Genomic DNA, 19,241 nt, shown 5'->3' with positions numbered 1-19,241 from the left:
TTCCTGAAGTTACCTGGATTGAGAACGCAACACCACAGCGGGACAATAGTCATCTATGGTTGGTATTTGGTTGTCTGGGCCTTTATATGACTGGAAAATACTCCACTATAGTAAACAAGGAAGTGACGACTATAGTTTATCTCCGTGTTTCATCTAACAGTGTCTGCTTGTGCTTTAACCTCTGTGTGGCTTTTAGTGTCGTAATCCTGATTCATCTCGCATACCTGTGTGCCTTCCTGTCGCCTGAGATGAATAGTAAAACACGCCCCACCGAAACTGCGCCTAATCTCCGTCTGTAATGTTTGTTTTTCAGCCTCCCGGTTAGCTGAGTCATGCCTGAAGCGAACGTGGCGAGAGGTATGTCTGCTTGAGACGTTTCCAGTGGCTCCAGGTGTCTGCCGGCCAGGTGCAGACTCATTTTGCCTGTTCCTGGCACACTAACCAGGGAGCACATGCTTGACATAAACATAAAATAGAACTACGGGACCCACCACAGGTATTCTTGAGTCATTCAATTCTCTCTGTTAGATCTTGAAAGCAGTATCAGAGATGCTCTGATCTACTGTAGTATTCTTGGATCCCTGAAGCTGAATTAAAATATTTGCAGATATTTCATGCTTTTTGGATTGTGGGAGTTTGCCTGAGTATCTGGAGAGCAATCACACATGCACAGGGAGAACATGGAAGCTCCGTGCATAAAGAACCCAGACTGGGATTTTGATGCAACAGTGCTGCCAACTGCTCAACCATGCAACCCATGCTTCTTTTCTTCTTCTTCTTTTCCCTGCACAATACCATTTATCATTGTTTTAATTTTTAAGAGATGCCTGGATCAATTCCAATCGGGATCAAACATCTTGGTTCAAAGACAATAACGTAATAAATAACGATATATAATAACTTAACAAATAACAGCAAACGTAAAAGATTAACCTCAACATAGTTGGTTATAAGTACAGCAGAAGTTCACTATTTCATAATTTATTTCTCTAAATTTTATTTTCCAGCTGTCACTTTTTTTAATGCCTTGGTCCTCAGAGTCCATTTTCCTGCGTATTTTAGATGTGTGCCTGTTGTCACACACATTATTTAAAAGAACGGTGAATTAACAGACTTCTGCAGATGTTGATGGCATACACACTGTCTCCACGGTGTAACATAGGGATGGCAGTATCATGCTTTGGGAATGCTTTTTCTTTAGCCAGGACAGGCAAACTACCCCAGATGCTATTTATTTCATAAAAGTGTAAAGACACTTATATGCATTTCAAGTAAAACACTTTCATAGAAAAATAGGGAGCGTTTAGCTTTATCTATTACCCAGTTCTTTTGTTGGCAGCCCAAGGAAAGGAGTCAGAGTCTTAAATTCTTAGAAGCCAAAGTCTAATTTGTTTTGACCGCATATAAAGCTGTTCAGCACTGGACTCTATCTGTAGAAAGAACATCATCATCAGAATATAATACATATTTTGTCTTCTTTGGCCGAATATGCCCGTACAATAGGCTGGGCTTAGGCACGCAACACAATCCTATGCAAATAGTGTGGGCAGGCCAGCCTCTGCAGACATTCGTTCAGGGGAATATGCAACAAAAGTGTGTGTATGTTGGTCTCAGGCATGTATCAGACCTACAGTCAGAGAGAAGACCTTGAACATTATCATTCTACTCCTCAGCCCTATGGAGAGTGTCTCAATACAAAAGAATACAGTGTTGAATACAGTGGACGTCTCCATGAAATATCATTTAACAAATTAAATGAATGCAATCACACAGACTAACACGTATATGTCTAACATAAATTCCAACAAGTAAATGATATAGCATTAAATATAATTACCACAAAAGGCCAATTCTAACAGAACCAATTATTGGCTAACTTGTTAAATATAAACTGTTGTTAAACATGTGTTACAAAAATGTTCAAGCATTCATATTATTAATAAAAAAAAAAATAGCGAGCCGTTGAGGTTTGTAAATTGTAACGTCCCCGAAATCAAATTTTGCCAATGGCACTGTGGGTCAGCTGCTCCTACTGGTTTAAACGCTTTCATGAATGGGGTAAAATATCTATTAAAGACTGATAAGAAAAAATAAATAATAATCCTGCTTTGTAGTTTTACAAGTAATCACTAGTACTTTTTATTTAACATATATGGAAAGCGTAAGAAATAAATAAGTAGGTTGCTAGCTTTCCAAATAGTTTGCGGGTCTTATTTTGTACTTCAAGTCCCAGAAGCCTTTGCTGACATCCGGCGTCTTCCCGTCCATTAGCATCCGATATCCCCGAACCAGCCTAAACGATACCATCAGCAGCCCAAAAAAAAAAAAAACTTCGAAAAACTACTACATGTCGATCCGTCATTTTAACTGAATGAGAGATTTGATCACGTTCATCAGATGCAGGTGAGGTCAAATGCCCGGAACCATCGTCATTTTCAGGTCTTGGTTAGCCAGCGATAGCATCAGTAGAAGCTAAGCTAAGTTAGCAGCTAACGCTACCGTTAGCACAAACCTGGAGTCGACATTTGTCAGGACAAAACACAACACTTGGCATGCTCTGACAGGGTACACGTCTCTGCTACCCGGAAAACGACAAACATGTATTCAGGTTGATAATTAAGGAGCTGCAGTTGTTTTAATCTAGCTAAATATAAAACGTTAGCCTACGAGCTAGTTTTATTGCATGTTGACTGCTGGAATTTGACAGAAGCCGCTGAGCTCCGCGAGTGTTTTTTGTTGTTTTTTTATATATATAACTTTATTTTTCTGCGCCGCATCAGCTGTTTCCGCCTGATTTGTACGCTACATTTGACTGACAGCGCAGTGATGTTGGCTGTAGTGTCAACAACATGCCAGCTCAGCGGATAGCTGTCTTTGAGTGCAGTTGCAGCTTTGGTTCCAGGCTGTGGGATCCAACCTCACACAGTGTCGGTGTTGTTTGTGTCAGGGCTCTGGCCCCGTCTCCAGCAGCTGAAGTGCACCAGTCCCGTCCTCTCTGCTCCACGGCCTTCCTCCCTCCTGTCTGAGCCATGACCACCCAGATGGATGATGATATGGTGAGTGGACAACAACAGCCAGCTAAAATATGCTTTAATCAGCTATGATTGTGTAGGATCGCCGTGGGGCTCTAGCAGTAGCTGTTTCACTCAAGTTGGGATGATTTAAGTGTTTTTGGGGGGGGTTTGGTGGGACGTGGAAAGGGGGGTGGGGGGTGGTTTTGGATTAGCCAACTTCCACAAACACTTATCTGGGATCGTGACGGCTGTTCCCGTGAACGCCATCTGTCTAATCTCGGTTAAACGCTGGCCTACTTTCCTTTCAAGGTTTAGAAACCAATTGATTGTACCCTCCTTTGTTCCCTGCCCCCGATTCCAACCAAAATATTTGCCGCACGTATTTGGGAAACCGCAACCAGCATATTTAGTGGTGGTTAAGTCAGCTCATTTGGCCAGGAAGCCAAGCAACACCGGGAGTTTGGGACATGATTGCGTCTGTATTGTATCTTCTCAATAATGTCACCAGAAAATATACATGTTGGAAATGTTGGTTTTAAAATCCAGCAGAAAACTAAGGATTTACAAGGTTACCCCATGTATCCATCACAGCATGTTTTTAAATAAAAAAAAATGCATTAAATATAAGCAGTGGATTCATTTGTCTATAGCTTAAAAAAAGTTGTGGGCTTGTAGTTTTGATGTATTTAATGGAAATAGGGGGGGGGGGATTTTTGTTTATTAGTATTTGACATGTGGGTCACAGATCTCTGGGCAATCGATTGGTGCATATTCACCTGAGATCTGCTGCCAAACTGCAAAAAGTCTAGATTTTTCCAGTTTACCAAACATTTTATTCTCCAATATGGTGATTTACTGGATGTTGTCAGTGAATCCAGCACTTGGCTCCAAACACAGCATCCTGAAACATAGAAGCAGTTCATGTCTGTTTTTAAAAAGAGACGCATTAGTCGCCTGTTGAACAGGAAAAAAAATGGCTTTTATTGGTGGCAGGGCAAGAAATGTACCCTATTTAATCTATAATAGCAGTTGTGTGCCAAAGATCATAACTTATACAAAGTCAAAATCAAGTATATTCACTGTGTGGGTCGGCTATAGTGCCTCACAATATATCAAATCCCAGTCGTCACCGGGGTATGAGTCTGTGCTGCAGTGTAGTGATCGTAAAGGACCGCTTCGACGCATTATTTGGTTGTATACCATATTTCAAGCCTCATGCATTAATGCTCTGCATACTAGTAATATATTGATACAAATGTTTCCGTTCACTGGTTTGTATAGAACTAACCAGGAGACGCACAGCGTAATGTCGTCATACGTTGACGTTGGCTATAATAGACAGGAAGTAGATGCTGTGACGATTCAATATCGATATACCTCCCAACCTCTAGGGGGCGTTATTACAGCGCAACCATTACAGTTCACAGCGAAGGAGAGCAAGTGAGACGAATTTGTGGTACGGCCGACAGGATTTTAGTCCTTTGTCCCTAAAATCAGATGTTTGGGCACATTTTTGGTTTCTGTGTGATTTTAAGTGCAAAAATCTTATTCCATTGGCAACTCATCTTATTTACCTGCTCAAATCAAGGACAAATACACTCATTTTAAGAACATTTTACTTATTTTAAGTTCCGTTTTTGCAGTGGTTTCTGTGACACGTTAAATGCATTGAAGCAAATGCACTTTATTTTCCTGTTAATATGTCTGTGATCAATAAATAGAACATAAACATAATATTTGGCTGATTTTGGTGATTGAATCACTGAGCATTAATTCAAAGTAATAAATATCGATATTGGAATCAAAGCAAGCTGAGCTACGTATCGAGAATCGTATCGTATCGTGAGCTGTGTATCGAGAATCGTATCGAATCGGCTCATCCTAGATGATACCCAGCCCTAGTGACGAGCACGTACCACAGATCAGTAATGGAGCGAGGCTTTAATAAAGTTTAGGTTATTTTTTTTTTATGGATGAGACTTAGAAAGCCCCGCGTCTCTTCGTCGGTCCACATGCACCTGTTGTAGCTTCCAGACCTGTTTTCGAGCGTTTTGAGAATATATCCGAGAAGACGGCGGCAGCAGGACCAGCTGATCAGTCATGTGACGTAAACGTTCGCTGCGTCAGAACTGATGCGACCAACGTGTTTCCATCTTCTCTTTTAGTGCATTTTTTTTTTTGCGTTTTTCGAAACAACAGATAACCACCTCAAGCGAGCGTAAAACCTTTTTTGTGAAATGTAGTGAGTTAATTTGAATTTTGCCGTTTCCATCAACTACTTCTAATGCGATACTTCAAAATGTGCATTAAAAACTACTGTCAAATTTTAAACAACGAGAAAAGTAAATAAAGTAAATAAATAATGATGTCAAATGAAAACACATTGCCTTTTATATTTCACTAAATTAGTGGGGACATGTGCTGACTGTGGAAACTTTGCACTGGATCTCCAGAGATTTAGATTTTGTTTCTATCCAATCTTCCTCCAGATGTTAAAACCTTCATTTCAAAATGTGATGCATCTTTGGACTTTGGACCACTGAGCAACAGTAGCATCCATTTTTAAATCTTATTGTCCTTGTGGAGAGTTAGACTTAGACTTTCATTTAACTGCACATTCACAATGTACATTTGAGCAAAAACTCAATGCAAGGCTCCAAGTAAAAACAGAAGACAAAAGAGAGACATTATAAATATAAGTATTTGTCAGGAATGTAGCAGCGTACCAATGTTGGCTGAAAAAATAGCGCCTTGTGCAGGCAATAACTTAACTTACCATTTTATAATAAAGCTCTTTTTTTATTGGTCTCGTGTGGCTCTAATCATCAAAATTAGCCAAAAAACTTGGAATAAATTTCTCTATGTGAAATAATTCTACATAATATATATTTAATATTTTTGATGGAATTACTGAAATTTCTAACTCATCGAGATGCAGCTGTGTCTGATTTTCTAAGTTGTTTTGAAAAGGGGGAAAAAAGAGGTTTTATAAATTTTCTTCATTCTTAAAAGGAAGAAACTCTTTCAGTAGTTTGGATAAAATAAAAAATACGAAGAACACACTGAACATCTTTGGTCTTTAGCACAATATTAATTTAATAGAATAAGGTTGTTTTTATTAGGTTCTGGTGTCCCAACATGATGATTAGCAGGTCGCTGTGTTGAGTTATTTTAGATTTTGCTTCGTTGGGGTGTTATTTCAAGGTGTTATCATGGGTTCTTGCAAATATCTGGAAACATTTGTGACATTTTTGAACTAACACAAATATTTCCAAATGTTTTTTCCCCCCTGAAAAACCAACATAAGCTGATGATGCTGTTACAACTTAAATTTACGGCTGATCACATTTTCACAGAAACACAAACCGTGGCCTTCGACACGACTTTAAGACGGTCAATTCCAACCGGGTTCAGTTAATAAAATAATGTCTCTGGATTAAAGAGGAAAAAGTCGTAGGAATTTTGGATGAACGCTGTTGCTATGGGCAACCGGGCAGGCTTGACTTTGTTTTGATTTTGCGGAGGATAACAGGCAGCAAAGCCTGTTGATGATGACACGCACGTGCAACCCAGCGGCGGGGTTATCTGGTTCACGGCGACCCTCAGGATCGGGGCGGGGGGGGGCGTTGGGGGTGCGTGTGTTTGTAAACAGATCAGGGAGCGGGGGTCAGCCGCGTCCTCTCTCTGACGTCACGCTCATTCAGCTAAGTCCCTTTGTTCTGTGTGCTGGGATTCATCGACGGAAGAAAGTTCATGCACCATCTGCGAAGGTCAGGAAAGGTATTCATCTGGGTCGTTCAGAAACAAACACCGGAGGGGACATGTTGTTCTTTATATTCGCTTTTTGAAATGGCATTATTAATTACAGATAATGATGCGTAATATTTTGGCATATTCAGGGGCACACTGCAAAAACGGATCTAAAAATAAGTAGAATGTTCTTAAAATGTGTGTTTTTTGTCCTTGATTTGAGCAGGTAAATAATATTATCTGCCAATAGAATGAGTATTTTGACCCTTAAAATAAGATAATTAGACATCCTGCACTTGAAATAAGATGATGGAGATGTGTTGTTCCTATTTTAAGTGCAAAAATTTTATTCCATTGGGAGATCATCTTATTTACCTGCTCAGATCAAGGACAGATACACTTATTTTAAGAGAACATTACTTATTTTAGTTCCGTTTTTGCAGTGCATCAATATTATCAAATTGAATCAATTGAATCAGTCAGCCCGGTGGTTTAAAAACATTTTGGTTCCTTCGTTGGCGATCGGTTTGGCCAGCCGGAAGATTTCACTAATTGTCCGAACAAATCTTATTAATCTCAAAATGTTTCTTTGTTTTGTTAATACAAATTTAGTTGTATAGTATAATGTATTAGCTTTTGTGTTATAAAATAAAGGCTAAGATGTTATACCATCTTTGTGAGACGAAAGACACAAAAAGGGAACTAAAAGTGAGTAAAATTTTCTTGAAATTAGTGTATTTGTCCTCAAATTGAGCAGGTAAATAAGATTGTCTGCCAATAAAATTTGTATTTTAACCGCTAGAATAAGATAATTAGATATAATGCACTTGAAATTGGATGATGGAGATGAGTTGGTCCTTTTTTAAGTGTAAGAGTCTTATTGCATTGGCAGATCATTTAAACTTGCCTGCTCAAATCAAGGACAAATACACTAATTTCAAGAAAATGTTACTTGGTTTTAGTTCCCTTTTTGCAGTGCACCATTTAAATGATGTAACCCCCAAAATGGAGAAACTCAAAGGCGATTTTTAAATCTGAGTTTGACTAGTGGAGTACATTGTATTGGAGTTAATGTAATATCGCCAGTATTGGTCTAGATTAGGGATTAACCAGGTGTGAGATTCTCATGGTTTGATAATCTTCAACAAAAATTTACAATTTACAAAAGCTCTTGTCTTGCAGCATATCTAGGTCCTGGGTTCAAATCCCAGCCTGTGGTCTGTATGTTCTCCCTGTGCATGCTGGGTTTTCTCCGGGTACTCCGGGTTCCCCCCACAGGCCAAAAACAAGATTTTTGGGTGATTTGGTCTCTCCAGATTGCCTTTAGGTGTGAGTGTGTGTCTCTGTGTTGTCCCTGTGGTGGACTGGTGACCATTTATCTTCAAACAAAAAAACAATAATTTCAAGCTCTATTTCAACAATGACACTATTACTATTATAATAATGGGCAGGAATACAGAATATTTAAATTCAGAAATACTTTCTTAGCCTTTATTGTGCAGAATATCCTACCATTTTGCTGTTTATTACATGAAAATGTAGACTGTCTAACAACGATGTTAGTCGTCTGCTTGGTTACAGCCTGCAGTCGGCTGCTTGAGGCTCGTGTTTTACCAGCGTTGTCGCTCTTTTGTTCGCAATATCTCCAAACAGGCAGATTTGTCTTGATTGAAAATATGGGTAAAATACAGGAGCTTTCTTTCGTCCAGCTGACCAGCAGTGTGCAGCAAAAGGTGCGGGAGGGGTATCTCATTAAGCGGACTTTAAACTTTATGTTGTAATGAAAAATTGTAGATGTTTTGGGACGGCAACCCTTTAAATCTTGGTATGATTGTAAACTACCTGGTCTTTATACCAAATATTCATTATTAATTCATCAATCAGACTAGGGCTGAACAATTTTGGAAAATAATCTAATTGCGATTTTTTTTTTCTTAATATTGCGATTTAATGCGATTTATTTATTTATTTATTTATTTTTTTTACAGTTTAATTCATCATGTCTTTTTAAACATATACAAACAACAAATCAATTTGTTTCCTTGCTGTGCAGATTAGTTGCATCTAAACTCAGAGCAGTAATGATTGCGTTCTGCCTACAATATATTTCAACCAAAATTGCAATTTTGACTTTTCTCTGCATTAACCACAAGCAACAAAAATGGCCTCTAAATAAAGATGTTTGTAAACAAGGACTATTTTTAATATGAAATTTTAATGTTTCTATTGATCAGAATATTGTTCAAGAGAACAGCTTTTAGTTGATTTGGACATCAATCCTTGTTGAACATAAAGTCCAACCAACAAGGAAGTCTATGTATTAAACTGATTGACCTGTACTTAATACTATGTATGATTATATAAACTCTAAAACAAGTAATAAAATTAGATTATCTCACTGCTGCAACTGTCTTCCCTTCCATGTGGAGCAAACCTACTTTAAACATTTTACCGACACCTAATAGATGTGTCTAATTCCCTAATTGTTACATAGCCAAAAATTGCAGACTCTGCGATTTGGAAATTGCGTTTTTTTAAATCATGATTATATTGAAAATGCGAGTAATTGTTCAGCCCTAAATCAGACCAAGATTTTAACCAAAAGTCGTGTAGAGAAGAGTGCACACTTCCCAAAATTGAGATTTTTATGTCCCTGAAGACATGTTGGACCAGCAGTTCCCTCCTTTATTTATTTATTTAAAGGCTGGTGGCTGCATTTTACGAGGAGGGGAGGGGGGGGAGAAGCCCCACGGTTCCAAACTCCACCCTTTGACTGTGCGCTGGCCATGTTAAATTAATAACGCGGCCCAGAGCTGTCTGGGACACCTGGGGTTATCGCATTAGCCCGACAGCCCGGAGCGGAGCGGCAGCACCCTCACACCAAAAGGGGCAGTGCCCTCCCTCCTTAACCCCGCCCTTTTCTGTTGTTGTCTCTGGCACCAAGCGGCTCACTTCACCACGGAGCCCCCGCCAAATAAAGCCAGCCAGTCAAAGAGTGGAGATCTGGTGCCGATAAATCTAATTAGGCTGGAATGCCCGTCTCTCCTAAGCCGTCGGGAGGTCGCCTCATGCCACAACAGGTCAGAGGAAGTGCAGGAGCTCCGGCCCAGATGACTGGGGAGATTTCATCCGGAAGAGCGACGCTTTGACTCGGATGGTGCCGGTTCTGGACCCGCTGAGATGTTTCTGTTTGCTGTGTTTACAGGTGCCTGTCCGCCTCATCCTGGTCAGTGGCAAAACGCAAGACTTCACTTTCTCTCCCAACGACTCGGCCACAGACATCGCCAAGCACGTGTTTGACAACTGGCCAGCAGGTACGTTTTAACCACCGTATCTTCCCCTTTTTTTAGATTTCTTTCATGTAAACTCAGTTACCCACCGGATGGCGTCTTAGTTTGCGCTGACACTAAATAGCAGTCAACTGAAGACCGGTGTTTAACTGCTCTATTTTTATATTTGATAGCTTATTTTATTAAAATTGTGTACATTTATATTGATGATTCAGTGTGAAAATAGTCTACAGCTTTATCAGCAATATATTAGACCTATACTGCAATAAAGTACTAACCTGACCCTAGCCATATGTATTTCGCTCCGCCTAGCTCCACTCACATACATCTGGGACCTCTCCATAGGAATTGCCTTTTTTGAAGGCTGGACCTTATCAAAAATTCTTGCATTTGATTGGATAAGCCACTTGTCTGTCATCTTTATCGACGTGCTATTTCAACCACTCACACCGAAGCTAACCAGTGACGCTGATGAGACCGACGGAGAAAAAAAAATAAACTTTTTTTTTTACATTTTTTTTTTATGTGTTTGCGGCTCTAGTGCCACACATTTTATTGACAGTGAGCTGACAGGAAGAGGAGGAAACATCATTTCCACCAACAAAAGCCTTCAGAGCCGTTCTCTGATGTTCTTTTAATGAAACAATATTAGGTAGATTGGACAACACGGAAGAAATAGCAGCATCATTGTTAACGCTTGCTTCCTCGACGAGCCGCCATTGCTATCTGAATTAAAACAGTCTCACGGTCGCTTCTCCACTACGTCACATCTATGAAACTCCAGCCCTGCGTCCTGATTGGCCGGACAATAAAATTGGTTGAAGAAATCACTCTCTATGGGAGATGTCCCAGATGGATGTGAGTGAAGCTAGGTGGAGCGACATCAATCTGGCTAGAGCAGGGGTGTCAAACATACGGCCCGCGGGCCGGATCCGGCCCGCCGAACAATTTAGTCCGGCCCTGTGGCTAAATGCATTATCATTATAAAAATTTTTTTTTTTTTTTTTCTCCAGTGTCCTGTCTGGCAATGTGGCAATAAGATGCCACAAAGAGCTCATCAGATTTAACTTTCACAAGTGGACAAGATAAAAGGAAGAGAATGATAAAACAATTATTGAAAAAAACATGTACTTCGTTTAATTGAAAATATGCAGTTCCTATATTGTCCACGAGGGGCGCTGTGTTTTAATTAGCAGATTAAGCTTCAGGTGTGGAAAAATTCAAATAATTTCAGAAATTTTTATCTGTTTGATGTATTTTGTCATGCAGGACAGTGTTTTTAAGTTCCAAAAAATGTGAATAAATGTTTTTCAACATTGTACAATCACTGTGATCAGTTATTATTCATAATGCACAAGTAAATGTTTAACTGAGTAAAAGTATTGTTGAAATTGCACATACTTTTCTTAAAAACGCTGAGGTTATTCATAATATATTGTGTAAAAGTGAAATTCATATAATATAAAAATCAACAATAATTCCACCTTTTATTAGTTCTATTTAATCTTGCAATGAGTTAACTCGTGTGGCCCTCTTGAGATCAGATTAAGCTGAATGTGGCCCCTCAACCAAAATGAGTTTGACACCCCTGGGCTAGAGTCAGGTTAATAAAGTACAGGTGGCCAGTGAACGTCTCAGAACTATACATTAAGGTATATTTACTCCAAGGTGTTAGTTTCTGTAAAATATGTTGGTACTTTGTAATAATCGTGGTTGCACATTGTCAAATAATACACCTAGTGTTTTGTAAAGCACAGCTTCTGCATGATGCACATAATAAAATGTTGCGATACATGATTTCTTCCTCCTTTCTGTGGCAGGATGGGAGGATGAGAAGGTGAGCAGTTCCAGTATCCTGCGCCTCATTTTCCAGGGACGCTTCCTTCACGGCAATGTTACCCTGGGAGGTGAGACGGTGTCTGAAAATACCCGGGAAATACTGTCAGTCAGTCACATCTTAGCGTTTTTATACAACCAAACATAAAAGAAAGTACTTTACAGAGGTTCATAACAATAATGATATTGATAAGCTGAAGAAAAGAGAGACGAGGAACACTAGAAACATTGAGAACATGACAGTCTCTGCCAAGATTAATAACTTGAATAGCAATAAAATGATAAAATGTAATGAGAAATAGATATAAAGTAAGTTCTTGATTTAGAAGACAGAAGACCTGAAGGCCCTTTAGTAGGAAAGAAAATCTGCTAAATATGTTGGCCTTAGACCATTTAGATCAGGCATGTCCAAAGTGTCCCAACATTTTAGTTTTTAATTAGGGCGAAATTATTACAGGAACGTTAAGATCCTACAATTGAAAATGTTAAGTACAACACAAAGTATTGATCTTTTAATAAACCCACTTCTCACATTCTCTTTAATTTCATAGTAACATTAATCAAATGACATTTAATTACTCAAATGCAGAATTTGGTGCATTAAAATCTGCTTTGAATTAATTTTTTTAATTCGGCTAATTACAACAACCCACCCAAATACTGTTCTTATATTGCCAGACCAAAAAGAGTTCAGTTTATTATTGTTAAAGAGTCAAATTAAATTATTCAAAATAATTTACAAACTGGATGAAAACAACAAATGAGCAAAACCCTTTTTTTGGATCTACAATAATTTGCACATTCATTTCCTGTGAAAAAAAAAATCTGACTTATTTATTCAAAATTATCATATTTTGTAGAGCAGGTAAAAAATTAGCATGATTGCTTTGGCTTAAAAAAAAATTGGCCCTTGAGTTCCTTTGACGTGAGAATTTTGGCCCATGCACCAAAAAGTTTGGACGCCCCTGATTTAGATGTTTAGATATCAGAAATAGAAAAAGGAGGCTGGGCTGCACAGCGGTGCAGTTAGTAGCACTGTGGTCCAGGGTTCAAATCCCAGCACATGTTCTCCCTGAGCATGTGTGGGTTCTCTCCGGGTACTCCGGCTTCCTCCGGCTGTCCTTAATCACTGTTAGGTTAATTAGTCTCTCTAAATTAACCGTAGGTGTGACTGTGTGTGTGTGGTTGTTTGTCCTGTGTGTCTCTATGGCTGCGTTCACATTGCAAGGAAATGTGACCCAAATCCAATCTTTCACCCCCAAAAAAAAAATCTGATATTTTTCCATTTACATATATGGTACTAATGTGGATACTTATCGGATATTTTTCAAAGCGTCCGCTGTGTGAAAAGAGACATTAGAATGTGTGAGACAGTTTAAATTCGTCACAGTAGAAACGAGAGCCTGTGGAACCAGCGGCATGTAAACATGTAGCATGTAGTGGTTTGGCCCTTTTCTGGACTCCATAAACAGAGTCTAGATTGTGTGCCGTATTTTTTGGACTACAAGGCGAACTTAAAATCCTTACATTTTCTCAAAAATTGACGGTGCCCCTTATCTATGATTACCGTTGTGCTTACTGACTGATTTTATGTGGTACAAAGCGCTCAAAAATCTCTTAAAATGTATAAATACGACTTTGGTTAGCAACAGGCCGCTCCGCTCAATGGATATTCAGAGCATTACGGTACACTGACACTACCTGATAGGACCCCTGAGCTGTCTACAAGACTGCCTGACTGTAATGTCTAAACTAGAAGTGCATTCATGTAAAGACCCCCACATACTCTGGTGTAGTTCACTCCACGGAGGTCCATGCGTACTCGAGGCGTACTCCACGCCGACTCCACACACACAGGTATGTGTAACACTATAAAGAAGTTTTTTACATCAAACTGTTTTATATGTAACACCGAGCTTTTGATGCACTGAGCTGCTCCAAGCAGGCGTTCTCCAGGACGCAGCATCACAGTCCCTCTCTGTTCTGACAGGTGGGAGCCTGATGGAGAAGAAACGGCTCTATGTGCTCAGCTCGCTAATCACCTTTAAATCAGCATGCCATATTTTAATTAAACAAATTAGTTTAGATTTTCTGTAGGAAACAGATGTGTAAGTCATTGTTGATTCAAAACTTGAAAAAGGTTTTCCTTAAAAGTAATAGACCAGTTTGCAACAACCTTTTAGGAACTCCTCCTATATGGTACATAACATTTTTAATGGCAACATTTTTAATGGCGTCCACCTCCAAATAATCAGTCCCATATAATCAGTCCGTACAAAAATCAGTCCCGGGCTATAAATGGCCCCCGCGCCGCGCTTTGGACAACCCAGAAGAACATGTCCGAGTTATTTTGATTTCATCTAGATTTAAATTAAATTAAACGACCCGCAGCTGTAGCGGCCGTTGTCCTTTATCTAAGCAGGTTGTGGTTTAAGAAATTAACGGCTAAGTCTAAACAAAGCGGACTAAGCAGCGAATGAATGTGATCATCTGTTTATTTAAACTCATTAAGCATTTGGCCTTTTGAACTCTCTGGCCTCCGCCTGATCTCCACCTGCGCTCGGCGGCTCAACGTCAACTGGACGGGTTTAGTGTGAGCTGCGCTTGGCATCAGTGGACAAAACATTTTTATGTTTTTCAAGCTCTGCTCTTTTCTATGCTTGATGTAAAAAAAAATGATAAAAGAAATGTTACAATGTTAATATAAACTGTGGGAGCAGTGGCCGTCAGCTTAAAAGCAGCAGTGCACAAGATTATGATTGACCAGAACGTCTCTTTACTGATTGAAAACAACATTTAAAATAATATAGTTGGTCGGGATTGAGACCATTTATGCAAGCTGATGTTTTAGGCTCAACCTGCTGTTAATTAACAGCGTGAAGCTGAGATATAATCAAATTAATCTAGGATTTATTGCAGCCAAAAGTCTTTTCCCAGCAAGTTTCCATCACAAAACCACTTTAATGAGTTTGGATAAAGTAAAAAAAATGTCAATTATTGTTATTTTAAACCTTTTAAACCAATTGTTTCCATATATCAGGGTTGTCCAAAGTGTGGCCCGCGGGCCATTTGTGGCCCTTGGAATAGTTTTGTGTGGCCGCAGGACAACAATTCAAGAATAACACAATTGTGGTTGTGTTATAAAGTTTGACAGAGAGCTTTCAGAACAGATGCAGACAGATTAAACTCTTCCTAAAATGAAAACGAAAAATTTCTATGTATAATTATAGTAAACAAAACCACAGACATTAGGTGGTTTTTACTCAAAAGCAGACTCTGGTGCACCCATTTATTAAACTTGGCTAAATAAAGCAAGAGTGACCCATATCCGGTTCATTTTCAGAAGAAACACATAAATTATAGATGAAGATAAAAAATAGAATTGGAAACTTTTCATCTCCTTTGTTAATCAGGAGAAAAATGTGAGACCATTTAAGTTTTAGATGTGCAATGATTTCCAGACCCCGTTTCTACAGAAATTAGGCGCCTTTGTTATAAAAAAAATATTGTTTGTTTAGTTTGTGGAGCAGGAAGGTTAAAAATGAAAATTGCCATTACAAAATTGTTAAACTTGATAGTTTGCGGCTAAAAGTTTGGACACAAAGGTGGAAAATTGCATGCGAGAGGAGAAAACATAAATTATTAGCACAGTAAGATTTTTTTTTTGTTGTTTGCTTGCTTTGTTTTTAACTAAACTGTTGTCGTGGTGTAAACTTTTAAGAATAGTGTGAAAAATACCCAAACTGATCAGTATCTGCAGCGTCCCTCTGCTGTCAGTCGGATATTTCAGATACCAGCCCTAGAAAACTCGAAAAGCTTGACGTTGAATCCGTGTGCCGATTAATAGCCGTCATGAAATGAGCAGAGATGTAGTAAGTTCACTTTGTATGCTTAAGGTTGTAAATCATGGCATCACATGACAACAAAAAATACTTATAAGCACAGCAAGACGTGTTGAACAAGAAGTAAATGGGTACTTTTTACTCCTATAATGTCTTGCCTCAGTGTCATTAGTTGAGTTTATGCAAATGACCAATTAAAGTGGAAAATGAGGCATGATGTTCACTTTTTTTTTCTTTTACAGATAAAAAGATACTTATCCACCAATTTTGTATTTAGTAGAACCACATTTTGCGTTAATTTCAGCGCCAAACCTTTTTTTTTGTACAAAAATATTTGAATATTGTGGAAAAATTTGAATATTTTTTTTGTCATTTCAGAAAGTGAAGCTCACATATTGCTAAATAGAATGTGTAATATTTCAAGCCTTTATCTCTTTATTTACAGATAATGAAAACCCCAAGGTTGGTCTCTCAGAAATGAGGAATATTGTGAACAGGTCATTGCATATTTACAGAAAGTTGAGTGGAAGGAAAAGGTGTACCAGCAACAGAGATAACCGCCATTAAAGCCTTTCTGATCATCATTGCTACTAGAAATAAACGCTTGAAATATTTCCCTCTGTATTTATTTATTCTACAGGAAACGAGTTTGACTTCCTGTAGTGTGTAGATATAGAAAAAGAGGGGCCCTCAGATGAAACCCTGGGGAACACCGCATGTCATTTTTTCCAACTCTAATATAGAGTGTAGAGTGAAAAACTACTGGACTTTTTCTACTATATTAAAAATTTTGGAGCTGTTCTTGAGCCTCTTCCAGTTTTGCACATCTGGAGGCTGAACCTTGTCCCGTTCTCAGCAAAACAGCTCAAGCTGCAGTCCGACTGGCTGGAGACCGAACAGCAACAACTTTCAAGGAAAGTCTTTCCCCAGATTCTCCGCTGGTTTCAAATCTGGGCTTTGACTAGGACATTCTAACACGGGAATATTATTTGATCTGAACCGGTGTATGTTTAAGGTGAACATCTGCCCCCGTCTTCAGTCTTCTGAAGCCTGAAGTGTTCAGCAGGACAGAAAGTTTAGTTTTAGTCTCGTCTCGTCTGCAGTTTAAGATTATTTTAAAGTTTAGCATGTAGCGTTATAACAATAAACTCTGCCATAAACTTCCCCCCACAGCTTTCTCTGCCCCGTGTTCCTTGGTCTTCACGATGCTGTTTGTTCACTAACAATCCTCTGAGGCCTTCAGGGAAACGGCTTTATAAACAAGATTTCAAATAGTTTCAAATAGTATAGCAAACGAGTAACAATGTGTGTTTCCTGTTTTAAGCTCTGAAGCTGCCACCGGGACGAACGACCGTAATGCACTTGGTTGCGAGGGAGACTCTTCCAGAGCCCAACTCTCACGGTGAGGATATTTTCTAGATTTAGGGCTGGACGATAATTCAATAACAATATATATCGATCGATAGATCTATATCGATGATAGGAGAAAAGAGGTCAATAAAAAGTTCAATAAAATAAGTTTTCCTTCATTTTACATTCCAGCCAATTATGTAGGTTAATTTTACAGTTGTTACATCCTCCCAACCAATCACAATGCAGACACAGGAACCAAGCTCCGCCCCCTTCAGAGAGTTCAGAGAACACACGTTTTTTCATTTTGTAAATACTTGCAGTTTTGTTAAAAAGTTGGTGGAAAAAAGGGTTGAGTTTAAAATAGGTCTTTAAGCAACAGCATAAAATGTTCAGGGCTGCAGTTGTATTATATGTTTTGAATTTGTTCATAATTATCAATATTAATCAATATGATTTCTATTTTGTCGATATGTTGTTGTTTTTATGTATCATCCAGCCCTATTTAGTATCGTTGTCATAAAACCAGAATAGCTTTTCTTACAACTAATTATTGTTTGACTGAGATGTTTAGTAGCTATCGGTATGTTTTGTTTAAACAAAAAAAAAAAAAAAAAAGATTTATTTTCTTGAGCAAACTTCATACAGAAGGTGTGTCGTCGTCCCAGCTCTTCTGTTTACGGATGATGAGTTTTTAATCTCCACGTCTCGTCTTGTCTTGTCGCTGCAGGTCAGAGGAACAGAGAAAAAACCACAGAAAGCAACTGCTGTCTCCTCTTGTAAAGCATCATAAAAAAACACCCCCCCCCCCCCCCCCCCCCCAACATCATGCAAACTAAACATAACACACATCTAAACATGCAAACGCCCTTACTTTTTTCTCCTACTGCTCGTCTCTTCGCCTGCAGATCTGGAAAGAAACGGCAGGACGTCGTCTCTCCGGGGACGCTTTGGTTGAACTCTTGTACCGATCTGAAACTTTTTTTTTGTTTTTATTTCGATCCGTGCCATCATGTGTCTCCCGCCCCTTTTCTTTTGCCATTTCCCTCGTTATTTCTTTATTTTATTTTTTTTCCCCCCCAGATTCAACAGTACATGCGCTCTGTCGCACACGTTTTGCTGATGGAGGTGTTTTTAAAAACCTGGCATTTTTAGTGTTATAGAGCCGGAAACTACTCGCTTTTTAATGGACTATAAAGGATTTGTGGGCTTTAACCCATCTCTATTTACATGGACGATTCCCCAGCTCCTGCTGCACTTAACTGGTCCTAATTATCAAGTGTTTATTGATTAATCTCCTCCGTCAGCACCATTTTTAATTGTTTTGAGGGGCTTTTTATTATTATTTTGGAGGGGGGAGGGGTGTTCTAAAATTCCCACGTAGTAGGAAAAACCTGCCATCTTCCTTTTTTTTTTTTTTTCCCTGCGTAAACAACTGAACCGCCTGCATTAGCTTGTTTCTGTCGGTGGGCCCATGTAGAAGATACTTCAGTGAAGAGAAGCTGCTTTGGACCCAGAACAGACGGAGACAAACCCGGGAAGAAGACGCGGCCAGTGTGAGTTTGACGTTTCCAAGCAAAGTGGTGCTGACATGGGAGAAAAACCAGGAAAAGGAAGGCTGGAGGGAAATATTTTATTCGTTTAAGACCCAATCCCCCCCCCTTCCCTCAGGTCTGCATCCACTGGAGACTCCCGACCAGGCAGATTATTCTTCGTTTTCCCCCCCACACTGCAAAAAGAGAACTAAAAATAAGTAAAAATTTTCTTGAAATGAATGTATTTGCCCTTAATTTGAGCAGATAAATAAGATTATTTGCCAATGGAATGAGTATTTTTACCCCTAAAACAAGATAATTAGAAATACTGCACTTAAAATAAGGTGATGGAGATGAATTGTTCCTGTTTTAAGTGCAAAAATCTTATTCCATTGGCAAATAGTCCTATGTATCTGCTCAAATCAAGGAAAAATACTTTAATTTCAAGAAAAAATGTCTTATTTTTAGGTCTATTTTTGCAGTGCAGGGCAGGTGAGGCAGAGCGGTCTTTCGCCTCCCTGTCATTTGGATGCCGTCTGTACTTAATGTTTGCCTTTTATTGTGGAATTCATTAATATCATTAATAAGGAAATCTAAATATATCGATTTTTATCTCGTGTATAG

At 38.9% G+C, this 19,241-nt stretch overlaps 1 protein-coding gene across 2 annotated transcripts; it reads left to right on the top strand.

Annotated features, from left to right (window-relative positions):
* The first annotated feature begins 2,243 nt into the window (after window positions 1-2,243).
* Window positions 2,244-18,013, top strand: ubl3b (ubiquitin-like 3b). Of its 2 annotated transcripts, XM_012861805.3 has the most exons (6): window positions 2,244-2,403; window positions 2,948-3,056; window positions 9,970-10,078; window positions 11,875-11,961; window positions 17,057-17,134; window positions 17,813-18,013. In XM_012861805.3, exons 2-6 carry the CDS (start codon window positions 3,030-3,032, stop codon window positions 17,863-17,865), a joined length of 354 nt encoding a protein of 117 aa, XP_012717259.1. In that variant the 5' UTR covers window positions 2,244-2,403; window positions 2,948-3,029; the 3' UTR covers window positions 17,866-18,013. The 2 variants fall into 2 exon arrangements, with proteins under 2 accessions (XP_012717259.1, XP_035983095.1); XM_036127202.1 differs by lacking the exons at window positions 2,244-2,403; window positions 2,948-3,056 and adding an exon at window positions 9,520-9,844.
* Window positions 18,014-19,241: the final 1,228 nt, after the last annotated feature.

The sequence above is a fragment of the Fundulus heteroclitus genome, chromosome 23 (genome assembly GCF_011125445.2).
Source record: "Fundulus heteroclitus isolate FHET01 chromosome 23, MU-UCD_Fhet_4.1, whole genome shotgun sequence".
Classification (NCBI taxonomy): domain Eukaryota; kingdom Metazoa; phylum Chordata; class Actinopteri; order Cyprinodontiformes; family Fundulidae; genus Fundulus; species Fundulus heteroclitus.
Note: the sequence above shows the minus strand (reverse complement) of the source record. Positions and strands in the feature narration are given on the sequence as shown.